The sequence below is a fragment of the Pochonia chlamydosporia genome, chromosome 2 (genome assembly GCF_001653235.2).
Source record: "Pochonia chlamydosporia 170 chromosome 2, whole genome shotgun sequence".
In the NCBI taxonomy this organism is placed as follows: domain Eukaryota; kingdom Fungi; phylum Ascomycota; class Sordariomycetes; order Hypocreales; family Clavicipitaceae; genus Pochonia; species Pochonia chlamydosporia.
The window spans coordinates 1,419,569-1,443,250 of record NC_035791.1 but is presented as its reverse complement, the minus strand read 5'-3'; the positions used below and the strand labels follow the sequence as shown (position 1 = coordinate 1,443,250).

Below are 23,682 nucleotides of genomic sequence, written 5' to 3'. Positions count from 1 at the left end.
ACATTTATTGACCATTTTTCTCGGAAAACACCTCCTAAACTCCATAGCCACCGCCCAATACTGCGACATGATATGTCCTGGACAGGGCCGACAGGGTCGTTGATCAAGACTTGAGAATCGCCGCTAAAGCCAAACACGCTACTTGAACGAATTCCCGGTCAAAATCCTTCAGGAAGAACATGTGATCTCTGTCGAACTTTCCAAGAGACGTTTTTTTGTCTGACACATTAGGTGGCTTGCCAGCTGCTGTATATGTCCTAATCGCTTCTTTGTGAAAGAGTTCACAGCTACCCAAACCATCAAACTGTCGACGCCACATGTATTCTTTTCTGACAGTTTCTCTCGATGATCCTCCAGACGACCCGGCCTTCGGAACGTCAATGAAAAAGCTGCAGGATTTCCAATCTCGGTCCTCACGAATAGTAATAGGGTAGTGTTTCTCGTGTTTTGTGCAACTTTGGTTGGCAAGGTAGGTAATCGTACCGCGGTTCTTGCGGTTGGTGCTGAGTGCTAGTTCCGCAATGAGGGTATCGGTTTTGTCGGAACGGGCTCGCCAAATCTCTTTCCGCGTCTTTTTCTCGCCTTCCATTGCCAGGAAAGCAGGTTTGTCGCCTGGCTTCTCGCAGGGCTTGCGTGCGCGGTCGAGGGGATGCACATGGACAGTCTGGACAGAACCATCTCCTTTTTGGAAGCCGGATATTTCGAACCTGAAGCTTTTGCCAATTTCGTGTTTGATAACGGAGGGAACCATTTTGTTTGTATGTGGAGAGTAGAAGTGCTCTGTATCCAAAGAGAAAGGACTTGGTGCCGTGGATTGCTTTATATTCATCGTCGTAATGTTCAGTGGTACGTCAATATATTCATTGTCACACATGAACACCTCTTAATCACCAAGTGTCGAAGGAACAGACGATGCTTAATACTTTCAGTTCAGTTTCTACCTACATCACTGGTCTAGATTCTAACACGCTAAGGACAGCAAAACCTTGTTCAAAGAACACACATACTCAGTATGGCCTTTAGCGGGACGATGCTTCATCTTTAGAAGCCATCTCTTGGATGGGATGATACCCCTTCTCCTCGGTCGGGCGACGCCATTGAGCCGGGAGATGCCACTGATAATTATTCCTTTTCATCATCATCACCCAAGCCAAGTATGACACGTGAGAAATTTCGATTGCCTGCTCCCTTTCAAATACTATACGATTCTTTAGTAAAAGGGGATTTTTCCCCAGGGAAGGAAGATCGTATTCCCAAGCTGGTGATTTGCGCAGAGACTCGCCTGGTTTGCGAGTCCCCAATACCCATGAACCTGGATAGTACCCTTCGGTGCCAATCGAAGTCCAAAACCATCGTCATCAAAGTCTTCTTCTCGCCCTGTGCCTGGGCCTCTTTCGTTTGGGGTTTACTCCCCATGTATCGAGCATTGTCGACATACTCCTTGACTGAACGGGCGACCGAGACGGCTCTGGGTTCTTCCCATATCCCTTCGACGTACATCGTCCACTTGCATTGCAAGAGCCTGTATTCCCGATCCTCGATAACCTTTTGGCATCAAATGTATCGTCAAGTTGCTCCATTCAAATCCCAGAAAATGCATTGCGCATCTTCGAGTCCCTATGACAAGCGAATCCACTCGTGTTGTAACAGTTCTGCTGCAGACTTTCGCGACATCGGGTCGATTTCCAGCATGCCCTTGATGAAATCGATAAAGGTAGTAATTTCAGCTTCTGGCATATCACGGGGTTTCAGGAACGGCTTCACTTTGCCGTTAAGCAAGCGCTCAAGACTCGTTGGGTTTAAATCGCTAATTCGAATAAGCTTTCCTGGAGATTTTAACACATTAGTATGACAACCTAGTCGCAGTACGATGAATATGCACAATATACCTTGCTCGTCGAAAAACTTTGATGAGAGACGCCCCCTATTAAGCAGACTAGATGGAACCGGGCCGAGGACTTCAGCAATTCTGGCTAAATGGTCATCTTCGGCGGTCCACGTCCCCCTTTCTGACGCTTTGCCAGAGAAGAGCACGATACCTTGAACGAACTCCACAACCTGTTTGTATTCAGCCAAACTGTCAGCATATATTATTGTATGACGGCATGTCCTTCTTACAAGGCATCCGAGGCTCCATATATCGACGCCAGTATCCCAATGAGCGCCGAGAGTTACTTCCGGCGCTCTCAGCGCGGGCGACTGTATTGAATCCGACAGATGGTTCTCTCTCCAAGAAGCTGAGGTAAAGTAAGCAGACTGTTTGCTAAAACAGGATGTAAGCTACGAACCAACGCCAAAATCAATAATCCTGACGTGAGGCGACGCCATTTCGGAGAGAAGGGGTGTTGTGATGGCTTCTCGAAGCGGGACTGCGACTCCATTTTGGCGATCTGTTGTCCGTGGCGAGATGGAGTCGAGATACTTGGAAATAGTGTCGTTGGGGGATTTTAATTCCAAGAGTATGTTCGTTGGCTTAAGATCTGTTTGTCATATTAGCAATAAACAAAACCAGCAAGCCTTCGATGAATTGCGATATACCTGTATGAATGATTCCGCACTCTCTGTGAAGAAAGTCCAGCCCCAGGAGAAGTTGCCTCGTAATTTGCTTCACTGCCTTTATGGGTAACTTTCCGTCCTCATGCTTGGCGGCCTGGAAACCGAGGTGATGCCCTAGTACATCAAAAACAAGGCAAACGTGTTCTCCATTTGGCCCACTATGATTGAACTGTCCAAGGGGATGCGATACGTAATTGCGACCTTCATGAAAACTACTCCTAGACACTTCCAAGATCCTTGAGAGAATTTCCCGCTCAAAAATATCATGAGAGCCGCCGTAGCAATCTGCCCTCAGCATTTTTAGCGCGACATATCGTTGGCATCTGCGTCGTCAGCAATCTGGTAGATCAGGACGGCAGACGACGTACTTGGAATCTCTGGCAAGCCAAACGGTAGAGTATTGACCGTAGCCCAATTTTCTCAGGATAGTGTATCGCTCGGAATTAAAGGTATCACCAAGCGAAATAGGGTGAAAACCTCCACGAGTGTAATAGTTTGGTTCTTCTGTGAAATGAGGAGGGCTACCAGGCCACGACGACGGCAGCTGCGAGATTGGCACAAGGAGTTTCGAAAGTCGAAGGCGAGTGTTTGCCAAGGCTGCTTTTACCAGATTTATCATGTTGCTGCGATCGGATATCGCGTACGGTTTGGTGATCGCGTCATCTTGCGTGCAGAAGGAAAGGGACTGGCCCGTGATTGACGGTAAGAAGTCATGGCTCACAAGGGCGGGACAAAGAATGTCCGTTCCTGGGCAGCTGCATTATGAATTGGATGCGACTACAGTACGACATGTAACTTTGAACTATCTTCTTACATGAGCGAAGCGTTCTCTTTGGCTAGTCAAATGGCCTAGCGGTTAATTTCTTTGATTTGCAGCTTTCAAGTTAAATACTACCAATCTTGTACCACCATCTTCCCAAATGTCCTCCCCAACTGAAATCTTTATCACCACTAAGCCAGTCTAAGCACCAGACGGACGTTTCAGATGATACCTCTAGACTCTGCAAACTGCGAATTTAGATCCAGGCAGGTTGTTAAGACTGGGTGGAAAGAGAGAGTGGAAGCCAAGCCAGTTGTCCGGCTCAGCCCGTTATACCAGGATCATTATAGACATCGATTTGCAGAAGACGTTTTACTTGAATTGAAAAGCTACCTAAAGGAAACTAAAAGAGCTCTTCTCATGAAGTTATCTGCAGTTTTCTATGTGGAACCCCGTGTCATCTTTCTAGCATCCTTCGCATGGCAGCTGCAGCCACTATGTTGGTAAGTCATGTTAGAAAGAGAAAGCGCCTACAGTAGGCCGTCATATGTATTTGAGCACTGCTTAGCGTCTCAAGGCAGACTTTTGGTATCCACGACACCATGTTCTATTCAAACGTGGCATTACGGGTACCTAGAAGTCTCAAGCTCAACTACGCATGGCCCTTGACTGTATAATATGCGGAGTCTAGCTTGACTTTGTGGCACAGTCATGGCCTGTGGTATCCGGCAGAGGTGCTGTAAGGTCGACGTACCAGCCGACTTCCTTTGTCCAGTAGTTTCCGCCATTTATGTAGAAATGAGTAGCATTAAGGAAACATTTTCCGCCCCTCAAACCCATGACTTTTGGCGCAGCGTTGACCTGTACAGACGGCACACCGCTAGCGGGCCACTTGACATTCCCGAGGATAGTAGGCTTAGGCGCGTCGGGTATAGAATGCCAGCCCTTCCCATTACCAAGATACTCGTTGGTTTTCTCGTTGTAAGTGTAGTTGTTGGATAGGATATATTGGCCATCAGAAGGTCCTCGACAGAGAGCAACAGGTGTCTTGATAGTCAGAGCAGTCGTCGAGTTACCAGCAACAGGTGGAGTTGTAGTATCGCTCACAGCTGTTCCGTTGCATGTGGACTGCTTCTTGGTTTTGGGATCGTAAACCAAGCCATTGGGTAGTAGTTTTCGGCCATCGTCTAATTCAATAGAGGTCTTGGCAATACTGAGCGTGGAGTCGATCAGTGAAGCACCGTTGGCGGCTACTTCAACCCACTCGCTGATTTTTTGCAGTTGGTTGAGTTGAGCGTTCTTGTCAGCGTCTTGTGGGCCGTTGTTAGGACTGTCCTGGGGAGCGTCTTTGGGAACATCGCTTGGGTTGTCCTTGGGGCTATTCTTAGGAGCGTCTGAAGGGCCATTCTTTGGGGAATCCTTCGGAGCGTTGCTAGGGCTGTTATTAGGACTGTCTTTGGGAGCGTCTTTGGGGGCATCGCTAGGGTTGTTCTTAGGACTGTCTTTAGGAGCGTCGGTTGGTGCGTCCTTGGGACTATCCTTGGGACCATTTTCGGGGGCGTCGTTGGGACCGTTGTTGGGACTGTCCTTGGGACTATTCTTGGGAGCATCGCTAGGACCCTCCTTTGGGAAGTTGTTTGGGGCGTTGCTAGGACCGTTATTAGAACTATCGTCATGTCGGTTACTAGAACCATCCGGGCGGTTCTTATGACGAAAAGCAGGGCGCCTCGAGGGACGGCGAGGAGCCCGACGCCCTAGGATGTCGTCTATTTTCGAGGTCACAACCAAATCATCGTCGTTGGGCCCGTTGTCGAAGTTGCCTGGTTCTAGCTCTGTGGCTGGGACCTGAGGGAGCAAGTTTTCATACGTATTGTCGATCAAGTTGTCTTTGTTAACGTCTTCGAGACTTGTATTTTGGCCATTATCAACCGGAGGAACAGTCCTGGCCGTGGCGGTTATAGCGTTCAACGCAACAAGTAGTGTAAGGAAAGGAGGTGCCATGGTTTGGCGTGGTTTTTAAAATTGGTTAAAAATGAAGAAATGAGTGAAAGGACGGATGGATAAATGAATGGAAAGCAGAGTAAATGTGTTTTTGTTTTTATTGCTGTGTAGAATGGGTGAGTGAGAAGGCTGCCAGGAGAGAAGATAGATCTTGATCTTTATAACTAATATGGACTTGGCCGCTGATCAACTACACGTCACTCATAACATCTTAGCACCATAGATTAATCGTACAAACAGTAGGATATGTGGATAGCTGATGTACGTGACTCGCTGAATATCTAAGAATGAGCTGATAAATTACCGAAGTTAACTGATGCGCATTAGGCTTATGGCATATCAAAGCAAAACGGTGCTGCATGGAGATAAGTTTAACTAGGGCTGCTATTGCACTTGGAAATACTAACTAGGATAGGTCATCTTATGCCAGAGACTAGGGTTATGTAGGTATACTTGTTGCAATTCACCCTGTATTTCACCTGTTAAAAATACGAAGTCGTCCTGGCAAGTGCCTGCATAGCATAATAGGGCTTACGCAAGTTTGTATTGCATGATTCAGGAATATTATAGTATTAACAGAATAATGCATTGCCTAACTAACCTTAACCATGAGTTATGTGGGACTGCCAAGAGAGTTCGGTTTCGCCGGACTTACATGGTATTTCTAATATAACCTTCTATGTAGTAGGGCTGGCTTAACATCGCCAAGCAACTATTGTTTGCTTGAAACGACCACAACCAACTAACTCCGCCTGTGCGCTGTCGTCAAAATGGCATACCACAGCGCTTTCAGGTAATATTTAAGGATCTCTTGATGAACAATGCATCCGTGCATTGGAAATGCGTGGCGACGTCTCATCGCACTGCCACATCCATTATAGCCCGAATTTTCCAGAATGGCCTCGCTCGGATGCCGTGGCTCAACTAGTCATGTATTTGGCCTTGTCCCCATAGAGTTAAACAGGTGACTAGCGGTCTATTTTGGTAGAGAAATTCGCAGACTTACACGCCGTGCAGAGCCTTTACAAGAGTTCTCTAATGTGTGGATGTTGATCCCGTCCGAGTCGGGAATCGTTCGTCTTCGTCTAATCTTCAAGGTTGACTTTAGCGCCACAATAGCCACTCATCTACTAGAAAGGATGAAAGAATCTTGACCATCATGATTGAGCTTTTCTACTATAGTTTTACTCAAATAAATCTAAACTGAGGCACAGCGCCGCCCAACAACCAACCCACAGCTGTTACCGACTCGTCACTAGCTAGGATTTCTTCACAATCCTTCCAGACACATGTAGTGCGGTGAATTTAATATACCTGGAGACATAAACTATGGCACACGTGGCATCTCAATGTCATAGTGCCCGAGCAAATGCCGTGCCGGAGCGCTGCACCAGCTGCCATCAGGTCGATGTTCCGAATCCGAACTCGAAGAACCACCTCCATTCCCGCCTCCGGTGTTTCCATTCGTCCCAAGAAATCCAGCCAGCATATTCGCAGTATCCAAAGCCTGGACAAGCATCGATGGGAATCCGCGTTTGGTGTGTGCGTTGGTGTGCGTGTGTGCGTTGGCATCCGCGACCCCGAGTATGCTCAGGTATTCACGGAGGTCATCTGGCAGAACGCCGTCGTTCTCATTCATGGCATGTGCGAATTGACTGTCCTTTACTGGAGTTGCCATAACGCACACAGCGCTGAGGACGGCCATCAGGAGGATAACGGGACGAGCCATGGTGAAACGTATAACGAGGTCCTGATAGAGTGGACTAGAGGGTAGGAATTGACGAGGTATGTCATGTTTTGAATGGATTTAACGCGATACTTATCAATTTTACAAGACATGATTGTTATTTTGCATACTCTGTTTATCTAGCGGACACCCAGCCCTGTCTGGAGCAAAACCCATGAATCCTTTAACATCGTGGCAAAGGGCTTGTTGACGGACATGACTGGCTATCCCTGGCAAGCCGCATCGGATCATCAAAACACTCGATTCCTCCGCACCACCGCAAGTGGGGAGTGGCACGAGTAAGTAAGCTTATAATCGTAGGGTTGCTATAATATACAGCCCAGAGAGTCGCCAAGTCCCCTAAACAGTTTGGGTATCAAGGGATCAGGTAGTTTGCATCCCAAAGGAACCCCCCAAATATAAAATTTACGTCATTTTCGTGAACTTGGCCTACGCTCAGCCACCGTCAGTTGCTTGGTCAAGTGTGTGGATAGGTAGGCTCATCACACCAACGGGAGTGCTCTGATAAATCCATTAACCTCTGCATAGCCACACCTCATAAGCTAATTTCTGGATGTTTATGCTATTACCTCATAATCGGAATATCTTTGGCATACACTCTCGGTGCTAAGGAATGTGGACCGTGTAATAATCTGGCCAATAGAGCTGCAAGAGAATTCTACTCTCGTAATGCAGCTTGCTATTTAGGCATTCACACATATATATAAATCTTCTAGCAAAGAAGCACCTGGTCTGACTTCAACAACTCTATTCATCTTTCACACACACACGCAGGTATACACGGTTACAGAATGATGGGCAAAGGCGCTACCGTAGCACTCCTTGTCAGTCTCGCGGCTGTAGGGTCCAATTTCGGGCATGCCGCGGAGGTGCCAGCAACCAAGGATGTTCCAGTTCATGAGAACTATACACCAAATCCCGAACGAAGACAGTTTGTTGTTCCTGTTGCGCAGCAACTCTTCCATGAGCCTGTTGTAGGGTTGCATAGCTGCGAAAAGTTAGAAAATGGCTACGACTCCTGTTCGGCGGGTATGAACTCCTGCGAGTGTGGACTTCGCAGTTGGGAGAGGGCGGTAAGTTTGCCATGCTACAAATACTTCAGGATAAAAGCGAATGTCATCTCACTGTCTTGACTAGGGATGCGAACGGGTGAGTGATTCTGATACTACGGCGATTGATAGGAAAGCAAAGACTCATGATATACGCAGGCCAAGCTATGCACAAATAGTACCAGCAGTACCATAAAAGAGTGCTGTGAAGGTAGAGACACTATTCCGTTCGAGGTCGGTAACCAGCGCCCCTGGTATTCTTTCATACGCCGAGATACTCATATGGTATTCTACGAATAGGCCGGTCCTTACTACGAGGGGTACATGGCCAAGTGTGCGCCTAATTATAGGCTCACAAAGGCTGATAACCCTGTTCATAAATACATGAGCTGCGCCGAGCTCGAGGGGTGGAAACCGAACAGAGCAGATGCCAGGCTCCATGGCCTTCGTGCATTGGAGAAGCTGGTAGGTTCCCTTCCTTCCATATGTAGACCTAATCGACTCGACTCGACTCGAACAGACTATACTGACATTGCATTGCCTATCTAGGGTTGTTTTCGGGTTAGCGTTTGCCAAAACTCACCAACGGTCATTACATTTGATACACGTTGGATACACCTGACTAATTTTCCTGAACAGAGAACGCAGTGCAATGACACGGCCACCAGAGCAGAATGCTGCAACTCGTATCAGCCAAGCCTTCAGGTGAGACCAGACCAACAAGATGATACCAGACATTTGAGCAAGCCCACCCTAATCACACCTTGACTCTAGGATCGGCCCGGGTATAACCGCTATATGATGATGTGCCTAGACGGCGTGAAAGAAGAGAATCCTGTACAAAAAGTGCTAGGCAAATCAGGCGGGTTATGTTTCGTCAATAAAACACATTACTACGCAGATACCGGAAAGTACTGGTCAAACGATGCTCAGGGTTGGTATGCTGACCCTAGTGTACCTCGACCGGATACCGCGGGCTATGGACCTTGCCCGCAAAAGAGGAGTTAGGTGTATTCTGGACTTGCCTTGGGCCGACTTTCTTCTTTCTTTGTAAATTTTCGTGGTACGCCAAAGTTGAATAAATAGCAGTCTAGTCCCCTAGCTGTACTCACAGCTGCACTTCGGTTAAAGAGTAAACAGCTATTGGACCTTCTGCTACGGAGATCAATGAGATTGAAACTGTGGCATTTGATACCTTTCTCGGTAGTTTGATCTCTAGAGCTAGACTAATTTGTATTTAAGTAAAGATAGCATTCTGTAATTTAATGCGCAGGTAAAGGAATGACTAAAGTTGGGTAAAGTGGCCGTTATTTTGCAAAACCCTGGTCGCCTCAATCAACACGACCTCGTCACGCAACAAGCCGTCAAGGTAGTAAATAATTTACTTACTACCAGAGGGACAAGCAATCAGGGGATCCAGTCAGTTCTCCGAGGCCAATCGGGTGGCGCTAGAATACTGTATCCCCTCTTGTTCTCTGGCTGAGTCCACGGAATCTTGCTGGTCCAAATCGCCCCTATCCAAGCTAGAAGTCCTACACGACTGATCTCCAACCCCGTCTCTCTATCCAGGGTAAGTACATTTGCCAACGAAGGATGCAGGTCGCTTGAATCTCCATTATTCCCTTGCGTAAATTTCAAGTATAGGGCTTTACCATGCTTGTCAATCTTACAACTTTTCCCGCTAATCTCATTCAGCCAGGAATAGAACGTTATCTCGATCCCCCTTCTTCCACTCTCTGTTGTTTTCTGCTCTTGCTTTTTATCTTTCGTTGTTTCCTTGTTGTGGTGGAAAAGCGACTTGAAGTTGTGAGAGATTTTGTCACGGATTTCTTCGCCTTTCTTTGTCAACTCTGGTGCGTAATATTCCGCTGCGTGCGTTCTGGGCTTATAATCCCCTTCGACAACCATGGTCCATTCGCAATTTTTCTGATTATCCGGCTCGTTTTTGATTCGAATCACGTACTTCCTCTCTTTCCCCTCCTCTTGCGCCGTTTTCTCGTCCCCTTTCTCGGTTTCCTCGTAAGTCCCCTTCCCATCCCCATTCTCACCACCCTTCTCGCTCCCTTTTACGTCCCCTGAAAGCCTTCCCTTGCCATAATAGGTAATAGTAAATTTGTTCGCGTCCTCGGGGTCGAACTCGTGTTCAGCAATAATGTCGCCATCCATGTCGATATGCCTCGCGGTTGTTTTGCCAACGCTGCGCATGATGAGGCGCACATTTCGATCACCCTGACGCCCGCTGCCATCGGGTATCACAAAGACTTGGTCGTCAACATCGCCTTTCTTGGTAAGTCCACTCCCACGGACATGGAACTTAGGAAAGTCGCTGATTTCAGTACTGAAGAGGTGCATTATGATTTTGGTTTAAATAACAGGAAACGGTTTGGTGAGTTCGTTCTGACTAGACAAGTATCAGGCGATTGCACATCATTTTATATCCGAGATTGGAGTACGCAAGAAATACAATGGCACTAGATTGTAGACTCAGAATGGTAATTCACATACGTAATAAAGCGACAAAGACATTCAATACCGTAGTTTGCGGTTGTAGCCGACATCTTGCCCAACTTGACACGACAACAGGGATTTCTGAAGCACAGTGCCTTATTATCACGTATTAGTTGATAAAATTATACTACGGGGAATGGAAGGTAAGTTGCGTCCACCCCTTCGAACAGCAGCACGACTCCCTACGTTTCCAATTGCAGGACCAAAATCTATGAATATCCATCCTAAAGAAAAGCCTGGCGCCGTTTTCAGTATGTTTTATTCTCTAAAGCATTACGCACATAGAAACGAAGGGTTCAGACCAGATTTACCTTAGCTCCTCCTTCTGTCGACTGACTCGTTGTCTTGGTCGAGGCACAAACAGCAATACTCCTAAACTGGTGAACAGTCCCAAACATTTAGAAACATTCTTGTAACTGATGTAGTTGTATGAATAGATCATTCTTTTCATTTTGTTAGCTGTGAAGGCTAATTTTGTACACAAATTGTCCTAAGTTCTTTTGCATTGGGCCTCGATATCTGACACATCACTTTGGACCAACCTCAACGTTTGAACCCTCATCTTGGCGCTGGTGGTTTTCTTCTAAGAGTTCGCAGCCCCCTATCAGGAGCAGACGTATTTTCCGCTTCTGGTCTGCCACAGAAAATGATATTTCTTTGATGCTTGCCACTCAGGAGTCAGGACTGTCAAACGGCGACTTGTGCTACACATCATCTTTTTATCGCGTTTCATCAGCCTTCCCCAAGTCCCGAGCACGGATAGCACGGACACGAGCAACATGCATTGTACGAAATAGCTCGTGTAACTGGCCAAACATCAGAAGCGCCACTCGAATATCATTGTGGGCCACGTAAGCGGAATACATCTCGAAGATTCGCAGGAGCTCAGATGTACGATTACGGAAAGCATTTTCACGTAGCCACGGTTTTAGCAAAATACATTAGCGTAACCCAACATCTTTTCCCTCCCAAACGTCGTCTATGTCTGCCTTTCAGTATCCAGCACTACTTGCATGGCTAATGCCATGACATGTTGCCATGCGTTAATAACCAAGCAGTGGTGGGTTTTTTAATACACCCTGATAGTCGTCAATATGGGATTTGTTCTCAAAAAGCAATTTTATTTCGCCGCTGCCAGCGCGGACATACTCCTTCTATCTAGGAAGAACATCTACCGCAAAACTACATTCTCGTAAACTTGACTTTCACCGTCTTAAAGTTAATCTTATTTTCCCCTCTAGACGGTACCTATCTTTCTTCTTGCAACTCTTCTCCTCCTGCAAGGGCTCATGGTCATCCAGGGCAGCCTTCATGCGCGCATGTTCCCCAATACTGTGCAATCTAGCTGGCGGCATCGTCAGCCTGCCTTTTGAATCACCTGGGAAACGAAGTCAGCTCCAGACACGTATTAGTTTTGAATTCTAGGCACACCATAGAAGACCGGAAACATACCAGAGCGATTGAACACTTATATGACGTTGTCATAATCAGGCTTTTGGACCAATATATTCACGAGTTTGACAGGCTCGTAGCCCTTGAAGTCATCAGGGTGAACCCAGTTCAGTTGGTCTGTCATCCAAATCGTCGCGATCCAAGCCAAAAGTCTCACACGCAATACCTCCAGTGCCATATCACGTTCCACGACTAGAGCACTGCGGACGGTGTGTGTGTTTTTGTAACCCCAATTCTCCCATACCAACTGTGGCAAGCTGTCACTTCCATCTGGCTCCACCAGGGAGAAAGTGTGCCCGCGAGGATTCTCTTCGCACCAAAACACTATTGGTATCGCCTTCCTCGCCGGTGGGTCGGGATCCCGGTGGAAGAACCCCGGTTCCCAACGTCCTTCGACTTCCATCTTCCAGGTACAGTCCATATAAGACTTACCGGGGATATGGTTCATCAGGAGCCTATGTTTTTTGCTGCTCTCCGAAGGACCCTCGTCGCCGTGATAGGTAATGGTGCCCCGATTTCGATCCTTCGGATCATATTTGTGTTCGGCTATGAGTGTTTTGCAATCCAGATGGTCACTGTCACTCTCATTACGCCACATTTTCAACTTGATGTTGCTATCACGCCTCCTTTTTGCGGCCCTGACATCCTTATCATGGAGGCCATCAATGGTGATATAGACAGAATCATCTTTCTGGCCTTTCTTAGTAAGGCCCTCACCAAGAAAATGAAATCGTGGGTGGTAACTTTGGGAAAGTCGGGGATTGGACAGTGTCTTTACCACCAGCTTAACCCTCATTTTGCTTGGAATAACAGTAGATTTGTAGAAGGTAGATTTTTGGAAAGTGGATGTTTACTGTGAACCAGAACCAGGAATCTGGTGGCGGAACCACAATCTTATACCTCCAGCTGTAATGATGTTCCAGGCATACCGTGACGCTCACAGCTAAACCATACAGTTGTGAATCACGCGAAGAACAAAGAAGAAAACGTACGATTCTTATTAGCTCTGTTTGTCGCGACCATTAGTCAATGCTGTCAACTGAGATTTCACAGGTTCCAAAACACGGGGAGACCTGGGCACAAACGATGAAATCGTGGTCGCGGTTTTGCTCCTCTTGAGACGAAACCATTGATCGGAAGGTTACGCTGTCGCAGTGGACAAAAGCGCGAAACGGGTTTCAACGTAAACTCCTCCTCATACCTTTGACGTCGTCTTATTGAACATGTTACAGACACATATAGGTCAACTGGTGCTACATTCCAAGACGGGACGTCCATAAAGCACTGCTACTCGTTGTTTAGTGGCAAAAATAAAACGGGGGGTGCCAACCGTGCCAGAACAGTGTCGAACCGATGCGGAATATCGCAGAAACTTAGAGGAGTTGAAGGGCTATGGGGTAATTGAGCTATGGTGAAAGGTTCATGCTTAATATACAAATAGTTCTGAATATTTTTGAGCAATTTTGTAACCAAATGCGCCACATTAATGTAGCTGATAGTTTGTTTAGTCACGAGTCAAGACTTGCTTCACATCTCAGATTGTGAAAGCCTTTTTCACGTAATGGAACTTATAGAAAGTTTCAATAGAGTCGTCCTATAGAATCTTCTGCCACCTAAAACCTCCACATGGGAACTTTGTGGTACTCGGCATCATTAGCATGTTCAACCCAACCCAAGCTGCTCGTCCACATCGTCGCGATCCAAGCCAAATACGCCACATGAGAGATCTCAAGCCCCATTGTCCGGCCTATATTGAACACATCCTTCCATGTGTCCTCGGCAATATCGCCTTGGCTTTTGAATCTTGGTACTGTGATGCTGGCGGTCCGGCCCACTTCACTGCATTCGAGACTAAATTCTTTATTCCGTTCTCGGCACTCAAACTTCATTTTTATCCATGTGCTCTCAGACCACCTTCCTTCATCCTTCTCTTCTTGTGCAGATCTAAATAAGTTCTTAATGCGACCCCATCGGTCTAGTGGCCAGCGCCCTTTGACGGACATGACGAAGCAGCACTTGAGTTGTTCGTACCAGTACTGCTGTATGTAGACTTCGTACTTCTTGCCGGCTTGATCCGGGGTTCTGTTCATGCCGTAATAGGTGATGGTGAACTTGTTTCCGGTACATGTATTGTTGGAGTGATATTCGTGCTCAGCAATAATGGGGCCGCCTAAAACTGGGTTGTCGGATGGTCCAGCACCGCGCAATTGAAAGCGAACGTTCCTCATGCCTTGCCATGGGTAGCCTTTGTAGTCCTCAGGGACCTCGGGGATCACATAGGCAACATCGTCTGGATCTTGGATTTCCCTCCCAGGGGTCCTATCCCTCGAGGTGAACCCCATACCTCTAATATGGTATATCGGTTCATCGCACTGATAAATGTCGGGAAACTTCGTGTTTGCTAAACGAAAAAGTAGAATTTTGGTGAGTTTACCAAGATCAAGCCAACACGAACTACCTCTTCATTCCACTGTATTCTTATATTCAAACCTACGATGCTATTATTGGCATACTACGGTGGTCATTGCTTGAAAATCCAGTTGTAAATCACACCATGCACCAAGAGGATAGTGGATGAGACTGATGGTCATCTTTTGTTTCTATGAACAATTACCAACACGGAGAACCTAAGCACAGACGATGGGAATGCGCGGTCGAGTAAAACACTTGCTTCTCTTGGCATAATCTGTTGATCGGGAGGTTACACTGTGGTTGTGAACAAAAGAGCGAAACGGGTTTCAAGATGAGTTTGCTTTCCCTATGACATCCCCCGTTGAGGGCGTTACAGTCAGATATATTTGCTACATTCTTAGACTCATGGTGAATCAAGTATTGTTGTGAATGTGAGCAGAGACCACTTTGATGAACATGTGGACTTCACAGCCGCAGCTACCAACGGCTTATCTCCTAGCTGGAGGTTGAAACAACGAGTAGACTGTCACAGATTGGATCATTTTCATTGTACGTCTTTGACTCGACACTTGCTCCATCTGCCAAGCGACTGAGAGCTAAATGGGCCACGTCACCTGTCCTTTTATCCTCACTAGGTTAGACTGTGAATGACTGGATTGAGATTCCTTGAAACCGGCTTGTTGAAAGCAAGAATGTTGCCCAAAACACAACCAATGGTACTTGAAAGCAAGTAGCTCATTCCCCATGAAGCCGTTCAACTTTCCATACGTTTCAAGGCTCTCCAGATGCGTGGAGTCAGTCTCAGCTAATCCCCAGCACAGCGCTTTAGCCCAACTTTAGAGCTAGATCGTTGTCTTAGATCTAGCTAAATGATATCAATGGCAAATGTTTTGACTCATGAGACGTGATAAAATGCGATGATATTTTGAGCCACATGTCACCGCCACACGAGGCACAGTAGTTGTTGGTTTGTGCTCCTCGTTGCTGTGAAACCTCCATCTCACTTCTTGACATTCAAAACAAAGCCCCAGAATTTAAACTATTCTCAAATCGAACTAATCCATCGACGATACACCAAGATTCAGCCCTGTATCCCCACACTTACCCTCCCCGATCTCGATGCCCATTGAGGAGTGTAGAAAGATACACGAAACATGTCCACTCATGTCCTCGAGACTCGTCTGCAACACCTCTCAATAGCTGACACCACAAAGAAGCAAACCTCCAAGGTAAACGGCTCGATTTTGTCACACATACAAGTAAATCTAATTCTGAAGCAGACAAAAGCCTCACAGCCACTTTCACACTCCTCGAGCAGACCGAACCTCCTCAAAACCGTCCTCCGTAACAAGCAGCAAAACATCCCTACGATAGTTTCCCCACCATCATCCACAGCACCAACTAAAAAAGATGCCGGCGAGAATAAATTGGCGGGAAAATCACAAATTGAGGACAGACCCGTACGTCCCGTAAAGCAGCCTGCCCCAAGGGTACTACATCTCGGCATGTTCGAGATTGGGAAACCCCTAGGTAAAGGCAAATTTGGCCGCGTATACCTAGCACGCGAACGCGAAAATGGCTTCATCTGCGCGTTAAAAGTCCTCCACAAGAACGAACTGCAAGATGGCCGTGTGGAAAAACAAGTACAACGAGAAATTGACATTCAAAGCAACCTACGACATCCCAATATCCTCCAGCTATATGGGCATTTCCACGACAGCAAGCGTATCTTTCTCATCCTTGAATTCGCGGGCCGCGGCGAGCTATACAAACATCTACGACGAGCGAATCGATTCCCTGAGCGCACAGCAGCTAAATATATCGCCCAGATGGCAAGTGCATTACGGTACCTACACCGCAAGCATGTGATACATCGGGATATTAAGCCGGAGAATATCCTGGTCGGTATTCACCGGGAGATCAAGATATCCGACTTTGGGTGGAGCGTCCACGCGCCTGGGAATCGGAGGAAAACGTACTGCGGAACGCTGGACTACCTGCCGCCTGAGATGGTCTCGGCAATAAATCCGGATAAGTCGTATGATGGGAAGATTGACCTGTGGGCGCTGGGGGTGTTGACGTATGAGTTTCTGGTGGGGGAAGCGCCGTTTGAGGGCACGCCTGTTATGACGTGTAGGCGGATAGCGAGGGCGGATATGAAGGTTCCGTCGTTTGTGAGTTCCGAAGCTGCGAGTTTTATTAAAGGGGTGAGTTACTCCGGCTGTGCTCTGTGATTTGGCTGTGAGACTGACGATTTAGTTACTTGTTGTGGATCCTGATAAGAGGTTGAGCCTTGAGGAGATTCAGCAGCATCCGTGGATTTTGAAGCATTGTCTGAGATGAGGAGACGGAGGGTGTCACGGCATTTAAAAAAGCAGCGCATTTGCATGCATCATGAGGAGTATTTGGCGTTTGATCAGACGGGCCATCTACACGGGAAAATGCAAGTTATCTACTGACGAATCAGGTTGTTTATGGAGAATGGGCAAAGCGCATGAAAGTTTGATGGACGCCAAGTGAGCCTCCATCAACAAGATTACTCTTGCTACCAAAGAACGCAAGTTACAGTGGAAATCGAGGAACCAGTCCATCAATGTACCAACTGTCACACGATGAAGGCTTGGCTCATGCTAAATTTCGATAGGACAACTTGAATCTTGAACATCTAAGGATATACCAGCTACCTAGGTTTGTCACTTTGTATGAGACAACCGGAGAATAGTCTTCGTCCTATCTAGATTCAAACGTCTCATCCTCAGCGCAGGAAACATCGACGTTGTTAGCTCCCATGGTGTCATTCGACTTTGGGGACGGGAAACTCGGCGCCTCAAGCTCCTTTTTCTCACTCTCCAGGACTCTCTCTTTCTCCCTCCGCCTGTGCATTCCTCTCCCGCTCTCTTCCTCCCTGTGCTTCTCCCAGCGCTCCTTCCAAATTCGTTCTGCGTCCTGTCTCACTTGATCAAACGGCCATCTGTCCTGGCAAAGTGCCGTGACCGCCCATATACCCGCCGCCTGCGCAACTTGCATCTCCAGTTCCTCGTTCAGAAATATTTTACACACACCATGGTCCCAATTAAACTCATGGTTCCCGACATTCTTCCAATCATTGTGTCCATCAGTGCTTTTGCTCATCTCCAGTATAGCCTGGGAGACTGAATCTTTTGATGTCGCCCTCCACCGAAACTGCCGCCTGCATGTAGGTTCGTCCGGTGTCTCTCTCTTGAACAGTGATCCTACCCAGTCTTTTACTTTCTCAATGAGGCTTCGGTCATAGCCGTCGTACCTGATGTCTGTCTTTGGGCCTAGCGTCCAACTTACGTTGTCGCCCACTTCCTTATCGTCAACACGCAAGTCGCAGTACACGGTGCACGCACCTACCGGCAAGACGAATGCACTTCTGATCCGGGGGTATACCCGTATGACGAGTTCGAAAAGGGGATCTTTGGTTGTGTACTTCTGAACCTCAATTCGGACCGCGCTGTTGCAAGGGGAAAGACGCAGGTGGGCATTGTAGTCAAACTTGAACTTTTTGCTCTGGCAAAGAATCCTGTAGTCGTGTCCCGAGTTGTGGACAGTTTGGACTTCGATAGTAGGCATCTTGTTTGAATTTGGATTATTCGTCGTCACGCGATGATGAGATTGTGCTTGGATGCTATATCTAACTGTGGGGGGCTACAGGCCAACTTAAATAATGTTTTGTTGCGAACAGTTATTCATCCGCCGAGCTTGCCCAAAGATGAAACAGCAATGAACAACCTATGAACAAAGGACGTAGAGCATAAACAAAAAGCCTGATCAATGTCCAGACACGTAAACGTCTCAATTGATAGGTTCACTCTTACTAACAAAGACCAGTTGACAGCAAAGCTACATTGGAGAATTAAAAACCAGCCCATAAATGTACTAAGAGTCACGCCGCAGATGGCCCAGAGTGCTAAGTGTGCAATTAGACGTAAACATCGAAGGATTCAGGATAAACCAGCTACGTAGGTATGTTCAACCTTATTAGAGGTATCCAGTATGGTCTCCCTAAATTCTCAACGAAATGGTTCGTCGTTCTCCTCGGCAATTTTCTCCCTCCGCCTTAGCAACTCTGTTTCCATCCGCTCTTCCTCCAGCCTCTGTGCCATGAAGGACCTCCACAGCCTTTCTTCCTCACATTTGGCAGTCTCGATCCTAAGCCTTTCCTGTAGTTCCGTTTCCAGCCTCGGAATTTCGTTCCTCAAATTGTCGAACATTATTTCCTTCTCAGAAAGCTTCCCCACGGCCCATAAACTCGCCGCAAGAGCAACTTCCTCTTGCAGCTCCTCATCCAGGGTTATAATGGCTTTGTGATCCTTCGAATGTATCTCCAGTTTGCCCACCAGACGACTCGAGTGTTCAATGTCTTCTGGCGTTCCAATCACCCGCAAAAGTTTTGCCCTGGTGATGAGAACCCCGGTCTCAGAAGTTTCCGTCATGTCTATCCACTTAAACTGGCTTTCGGATTCGCTCACTTCAACCTCCTTGAACTCCTGCGACTGCGACTGCCATATTTTGAAGAAGGATTTGAATTTGGGTTTGGGACTTTCGGGTATCTGTCGGGTCTTCTCTTGTAAAGTCCAGCAGATTCCCTCCGACTCGTCAAGGTATAGTTTGCATGCCACCTTGCCAGTATCAACTTGCATAAGAAATTCGATTCCAATCGGGTTTTCGGGATAGATACAGAGTTGATTGGGAAGCCTTCTGTCGTCGATGTGGCCTAACTGGTCCCGTGTAAAGGTTCGTTCAAAGCGAACGTCTCCAAAAACCTCGAATCTGCAGATTTTGGCTTCCCCACGGCAAGTTATCTGCTCAGATGTGCCATTCACATTAACCTGAAAGTCCGGTTTGGAGTTGAACTTGGGTTTCGGTTTGGCCTTGGGAGCGTATTTGTCTTTTGTTTTGTCTATTCTGGACGGAGAGATCTTGTACAATATCAACAGAGAAGGTTTCCGTTCAACCTGGATAACAAGCATCTTGTTCGGATATAGAAGGCTTCGTTCGTCACAAGGCGCTGATAAGCTTATGCTTCGTTTCTGGGGACGAACCTTGGGGGCTCCATGCCAACTTAAATGATCCCGTTGCGAACCGCGGCATGCCCCCCAGCTCGCCCACGGATGAACAGCTATGAATCATCCAACAAAGAACATGGAGCGGATTCACTAAGTCCATTGCCTAACATCGGACAGCATCATGAACAGAGACCAAGAACGGCATCGCAGCGTGGTCCAAAGGCAAGACACTCCACAAACAAGTATGCAATCCAAAATAATTCGCTTGTCGTTCTCTAAATGCCCTTCGATGTGTAGCCTCGACCCATGCCACTCTAGTTCTGCTCCCGTTCGGCCATAGATATATAATCACTTCTTACGTTTCCGCCACTTGTCCACAAACTCCTCCAAGTCCAAATGAACGCGCAGCCCCTTCCCCGTTATAGTATTGTACACAGATCGCAGCTCATCAGACTTCATATCCCGAATCAGAGTATGAAACGCCTCCATCATAATCTCCTTCGACCAAGGACAATGCCTGAGCGCTCTGTAAAACAAATCCTTTGCTTTGGGTCTTAGTCCTTTGTGCCCACAAACAAAACGCAGGTAAGACATCCACAATCCCACATTGTTCTTGCAGATGTCAATCGCAAGGGCATGCTCAAAGGCAGCCTTTGTGGTGTTTGCATTTCCACGATTCATTTCATGTTCGATGGAAAAGATTCGACTGGTAACACAGTCGTGTTGTTTTGTGAGGATCTTGTCGTAGAGTAGTTGGCGGGTTTCGTCGACCACTCGTAGACTGGAGTCTGCCCATTCTATGAGCGAGAGGAAGATGGTGTTCTGAGGGAACCACTCTAGGAACTTTGAGAGCTGTTCTCGTAGATAGACTCTTCGAAAAGGACTAAAGCCTGTTAGATGTGGGAGGAATAATACAGAACATAGACTTACCCTCGAGTTGCATGCAAATACAACAACTGCGCGCCGAATTGGAGAATGCGCTGGTGTGAATCGCTGTCCGCATAGCCGTGGGACTTAAATTCCGTAGACATGCTCGCCATGGTGTACATTGCTGCGGCTATGTTTCCCTGAGTTTCTGAGGTCGGTTCAACATTTCCTGTCTCTGTCAAATACGACAGTAAAAGTAGCCCTTCAACATACACCGCCGCATCGACGATTTCTCCATGGTACAGACATTGGTGAATGTCTTCAGTAATTTTCTGTCTAGTTTTGAGAATCAACGTTGGTGAGATCCCCTCGGTATTCGTATTTGTTTGGTGAAGAATTTTGTCAACAGCAAAGCACAGTCGCAGAATGGCTGTTGTCTTGTTTCCCACTTTAAACTCCTCTAAACTTAGTGACCTGCATAGCTGGAAGCCCAGAGCACCTGCAGACAGCTACATTGGACGTGTTAGTAAGTAATCATACTCTGACAGAGATTTCACATACCGACGGAGCTTCCAATGCGGAAAATATCACTTTTTTTCCAACGTCGGCATTCCGGTTGGCAAATTCGGCAAGGGCGTAGGCGTTGTAAAGTTGTGAGTTATTAGGATACTTCTTCAAGAGAGCCTTGGCAGGTTTTTTCACTAGTGATGGGTCTTGCGCAAACCCAAAGCCAAGGTAGTAGATGGCAAGGCCCTCCACATTCGCGTCATGAACCAACTGCCTAAGCACATTGCCTACAAAGGTTGCTTCCACGGGAAGAATTCGCATGACAGAGCCGAACAATTGGAACCAGTCTGGTCCACCAAATAGTAGATCAGGAGACATTGCTGCGTTGAGGAAGCAGGAGAAAGCTGGAGGTCTGCGCTGCACCTCATCAGCGTCCGAAGCCAATAATGCAGGCATCCCATTGGCGGTAACTTCAGGTCTAAAGGTAAATTGATCATTGAAGGCTATTTCCGCAAGATGAGTCGATCGATAAGCCGGCGGTAATCCACAGAATACGAGAAATGCATCGAGGAGGAGGTCTCTGGCTCTGCCTTTTAACAAGGCATCCGGTACAAGGAATAAACATGGCTCAATGTCTGAAAACATGACGACTCGAAACGGGTCATCTTCAGTACCATCGTCCATGGTCCTGGCTGGCATTTTAGCTGTATTGGCATGGCTCCGCTCAGAATATCCCCATGCTTTATACGCATCTCTTGTTGAAATGTCTGGCATCAGGTCTCCTGTCCTTGGCTCTGGAGCTTCTGTTTGTCCACTGCTTGAAACGTAGTGTTTCCAGCCTTTGGCACCGTCATCTCCCAGCCGTGATACTTCGCTCTCCCAGAAATCACGGAATGAGTCCATTGCCGTTTCATGACTTTCAACGTTGGCTCTGAAGAGATTCAACTCCAGTAGGGCTTGCCACGCTGATACAGCCAGTTCCTTGTACCCAGAGTCATGCATAAATCTCGTCGTTCGCAAAAACACATAAATAGCCTCCTGCCAATGCTCCTCTGTCTCCGTAGTAGACCGCGACAGCAGCGAGTGCAACCTATTGAGAAGCATCTGCTTCACGTCATCGTACTGAAACATTGAGATGTTAGACATTGCAAAGTCTAGGTGTGTCCTCCACAGTTCAAAGTTGTTCCCCTCTTCTTTCTCAACCTCAGACCATTTCTTCACAGCGACCTTACTGGGCCACACCTTGGTGCCTTCGCGCATCAGTCGAACAAGAACCGTTGCTCTATCCTCTGCAACAACTGCATTGGAAATCGCCGACTCAAGCATGTCGACCTTGATTTCGGAGAAGCTATGCGCTGTGTTTGTCTTTGTTCGCTCATCAATCGTCTCGCCGGCTCGTTGCAAGTCATCCTGGTGATCGACCAGTTCCAACCAGGCATCAATATCTCCTGGATTCTCTTTCACCTGTCTATTCAGTTGAATGGATTTCCACTTAAGCGGGTTATCTTGCTCCAAGTTCACCACTTCATCCTCTCCCTCTGAGCTCTCGTCATCACTCTCGAACGCCGTCTTGGGCTTGGCTTTACCCTCGATAGACCTATACGACGGCCCTTCGTCGTCATCAGAGTCCGAACCTTCCTGATCCCGCTTTCTTTTTCTCGAACTGCTAACCGCCAAGAATGTCTCGTCCTCATCTACCCCTGACGCCCTTGCGCGCAGTCTAATCGGGTCCCGTGTAGGGCGAAAAGTCTTGGATCGTAAGCCATCCTTATCGAAAAAGCCTAGTCCTTCACCAGGAAACCGCAAACTGAATTGATCTCGCGGACCATCGCGATGAATAACAAGTCTTCCAATCGTACCAAGTACCCTACCACCCCCATGTCGATAATATGCCGGGACTTTGGCGCGATCCAGCCCATATTTAGATATCAATCGATCACCTTTGGTATCAATGACGAAAGAGGAAGATGTGCCTCTTTCAGGTAATGACTTTGGCTCATGTTGGGGCTCAGATGGCCTATCTCTTCGTCGTGATTGTTGCTCATGTCTCCGACGAGATTCATGGTGACGGGAACGGTGCCGCTTTTCTCGGTGCGCATCTCTCGAAGAGCTCTTTTCCCTATCCTTTGACCGGCTCTCGTCGGATTTCGTAGTCTCGGCTGGTTTCTTACCTTTGAACGATGAGAACTTAGGCACCGCTATCCTGGTGTCAGTCTCGTTGTCCGACATGGCTGGTTACGCCACAGGCCCCTGCCAAACAGCCGGGTAAAAATCCGCCTTGTTCATACGCGCAAAGTTGGACTCTTGTGTAAAATGGTGGAATAAATCGTGTATTTATTCATATTTCACATGCTGAGCCATGAGCGCGAACTTGATTGAAGTTCGAGGTCCCACATGAGCTGTTGTTAGGTTGAGGTAACATTGAAGCCAGGTTAAATGCGGTTACGGCGAAGCGCTCTTTCCCAATGCTGACGGCTCCACCACAATATATCTCTTTGTCGATAAGCTGACAACCACCAAAACAGCCCATCGCATCGTCAGCTTCAAATCCAATTGGAACCAACCTCCATTCTAGACGCTTGAGCAACACTTCGTCCAGGACGCACTGTCATTAAGAACGCCAAGGCATCTCGAATTGTATCAGCACGTAATCCTGCACTAAATAGAGAGCTATTGCAAAGCTGAACCNAACCGCACTTCTCCTATCACTTCATGGACCACATCGCAACTCTCAGCACCCCTTGGATACTGATACCAACTACTCTCGCAATTCTCGTTGCGTCCGCTCTC

General features: G+C 47.3%; 11 protein-coding genes across 11 annotated transcripts; 2 read left to right on the top strand and 9 right to left on the bottom strand.

The window, feature by feature from the left end:
* Positions 1-103: 103 nt before the first annotated feature.
* On the bottom strand, positions 104-751 carry VFPPC_13297 (hypothetical protein; the record flags this gene model as incomplete). The annotated part of the gene is made up of 1 exon (XM_018291074.1): positions 104-751. One exon carries the CDS (start codon positions 749-751, stop codon positions 104-106), a length of 648 nt encoding a protein of 215 aa, XP_018146580.1.
* An 866-nt stretch (positions 752-1,617) lies between these two features.
* On the bottom strand, positions 1,618-3,175 carry VFPPC_02577 (protein kinase; the record flags this gene model as incomplete). The annotated part of the gene is made up of 6 exons (XM_018282203.1): positions 1,618-1,826; positions 1,890-2,058; positions 2,119-2,237; positions 2,289-2,480; positions 2,539-2,879; positions 2,925-3,175. 6 exons carry the CDS (start codon positions 3,173-3,175, stop codon positions 1,618-1,620), a joined length of 1,281 nt encoding a protein of 426 aa, XP_018146579.1.
* Positions 3,176-4,003: 828 nt separating this feature from the next.
* Positions 4,004-5,317, bottom strand: VFPPC_13296 (hypothetical protein; the record flags this gene model as incomplete). Its single annotated transcript, XM_018291073.1, has 1 exon — positions 4,004-5,317. One exon carries the CDS (start codon positions 5,315-5,317, stop codon positions 4,004-4,006), a length of 1,314 nt encoding a protein of 437 aa, XP_018146578.1.
* Positions 5,318-6,644: 1,327 nt separating this feature from the next.
* Positions 6,645-7,046, bottom strand: VFPPC_02576 (hypothetical protein; the record flags this gene model as incomplete). Its single annotated transcript, XM_018282202.1, has 1 exon — positions 6,645-7,046. The coding sequence occupies one exon, from the start codon at positions 7,044-7,046 to the stop codon at positions 6,645-6,647; it is 402 nt and encodes a 133-aa protein (XP_018146577.1).
* An 809-nt stretch (positions 7,047-7,855) lies between these two features.
* VFPPC_13295 (hypothetical protein) lies at positions 7,856-9,121 on the top strand (the record flags this gene model as incomplete). The annotated part of the gene is made up of 6 exons (XM_018291072.1): positions 7,856-8,137; positions 8,202-8,213; positions 8,273-8,347; positions 8,414-8,578; positions 8,753-8,818; positions 8,888-9,121. 6 exons carry the CDS (start codon positions 7,856-7,858, stop codon positions 9,119-9,121), a joined length of 834 nt encoding a protein of 277 aa, XP_018146576.1.
* A 399-nt stretch (positions 9,122-9,520) lies between these two features.
* Positions 9,521-10,465, bottom strand: VFPPC_02575 (hypothetical protein; the record flags this gene model as incomplete). Its single annotated transcript, XM_018282201.1, has 1 exon — positions 9,521-10,465. The coding sequence occupies one exon, from the start codon at positions 10,463-10,465 to the stop codon at positions 9,521-9,523; it is 945 nt and encodes a 314-aa protein (XP_018146575.1).
* A 1,624-nt stretch (positions 10,466-12,089) lies between these two features.
* On the bottom strand, positions 12,090-12,869 carry VFPPC_02574 (hypothetical protein; the record flags this gene model as incomplete). The annotated part of the gene is made up of 1 exon (XM_018282200.1): positions 12,090-12,869. The coding sequence occupies one exon, from the start codon at positions 12,867-12,869 to the stop codon at positions 12,090-12,092; it is 780 nt and encodes a 259-aa protein (XP_018146574.1).
* An 817-nt stretch (positions 12,870-13,686) lies between these two features.
* VFPPC_13294 (hypothetical protein) lies at positions 13,687-14,415 on the bottom strand (the record flags this gene model as incomplete). Its single annotated transcript, XM_018291071.1, has 1 exon — positions 13,687-14,415. One exon carries the CDS (start codon positions 14,413-14,415, stop codon positions 13,687-13,689), a length of 729 nt encoding a protein of 242 aa, XP_018146573.1.
* Positions 14,416-15,639: 1,224 nt separating this feature from the next.
* Positions 15,640-16,828, top strand: VFPPC_02572 (serine/threonine-protein kinase 6; the record flags this gene model as incomplete). The annotated part of the gene is made up of 3 exons (XM_018282198.1): positions 15,640-15,714; positions 15,766-16,692; positions 16,745-16,828. The coding sequence occupies 3 exons, from the start codon at positions 15,640-15,642 to the stop codon at positions 16,826-16,828; spliced, it is 1,086 nt and encodes a 361-aa protein (XP_018146571.1).
* A 387-nt stretch (positions 16,829-17,215) lies between these two features.
* On the bottom strand, positions 17,216-18,082 carry VFPPC_15525 (hypothetical protein; the record flags this gene model as incomplete). The annotated part of the gene is made up of 1 exon (XM_018293278.2): positions 17,216-18,082. One exon carries the CDS (start codon positions 18,080-18,082, stop codon positions 17,216-17,218), a length of 867 nt encoding a protein of 288 aa, XP_018146570.2.
* Positions 18,083-19,866: 1,784 nt separating this feature from the next.
* Positions 19,867-23,121, bottom strand: VFPPC_02570 (hypothetical protein; the record flags this gene model as incomplete). Its single annotated transcript, XM_018282197.1, has 3 exons — positions 19,867-20,401; positions 20,449-20,894; positions 20,947-23,121. 3 exons carry the CDS (start codon positions 23,119-23,121, stop codon positions 19,867-19,869), a joined length of 3,156 nt encoding a protein of 1,051 aa, XP_018146569.1.
* Between the last annotated feature and the right edge of the window lie 561 nt (positions 23,122-23,682).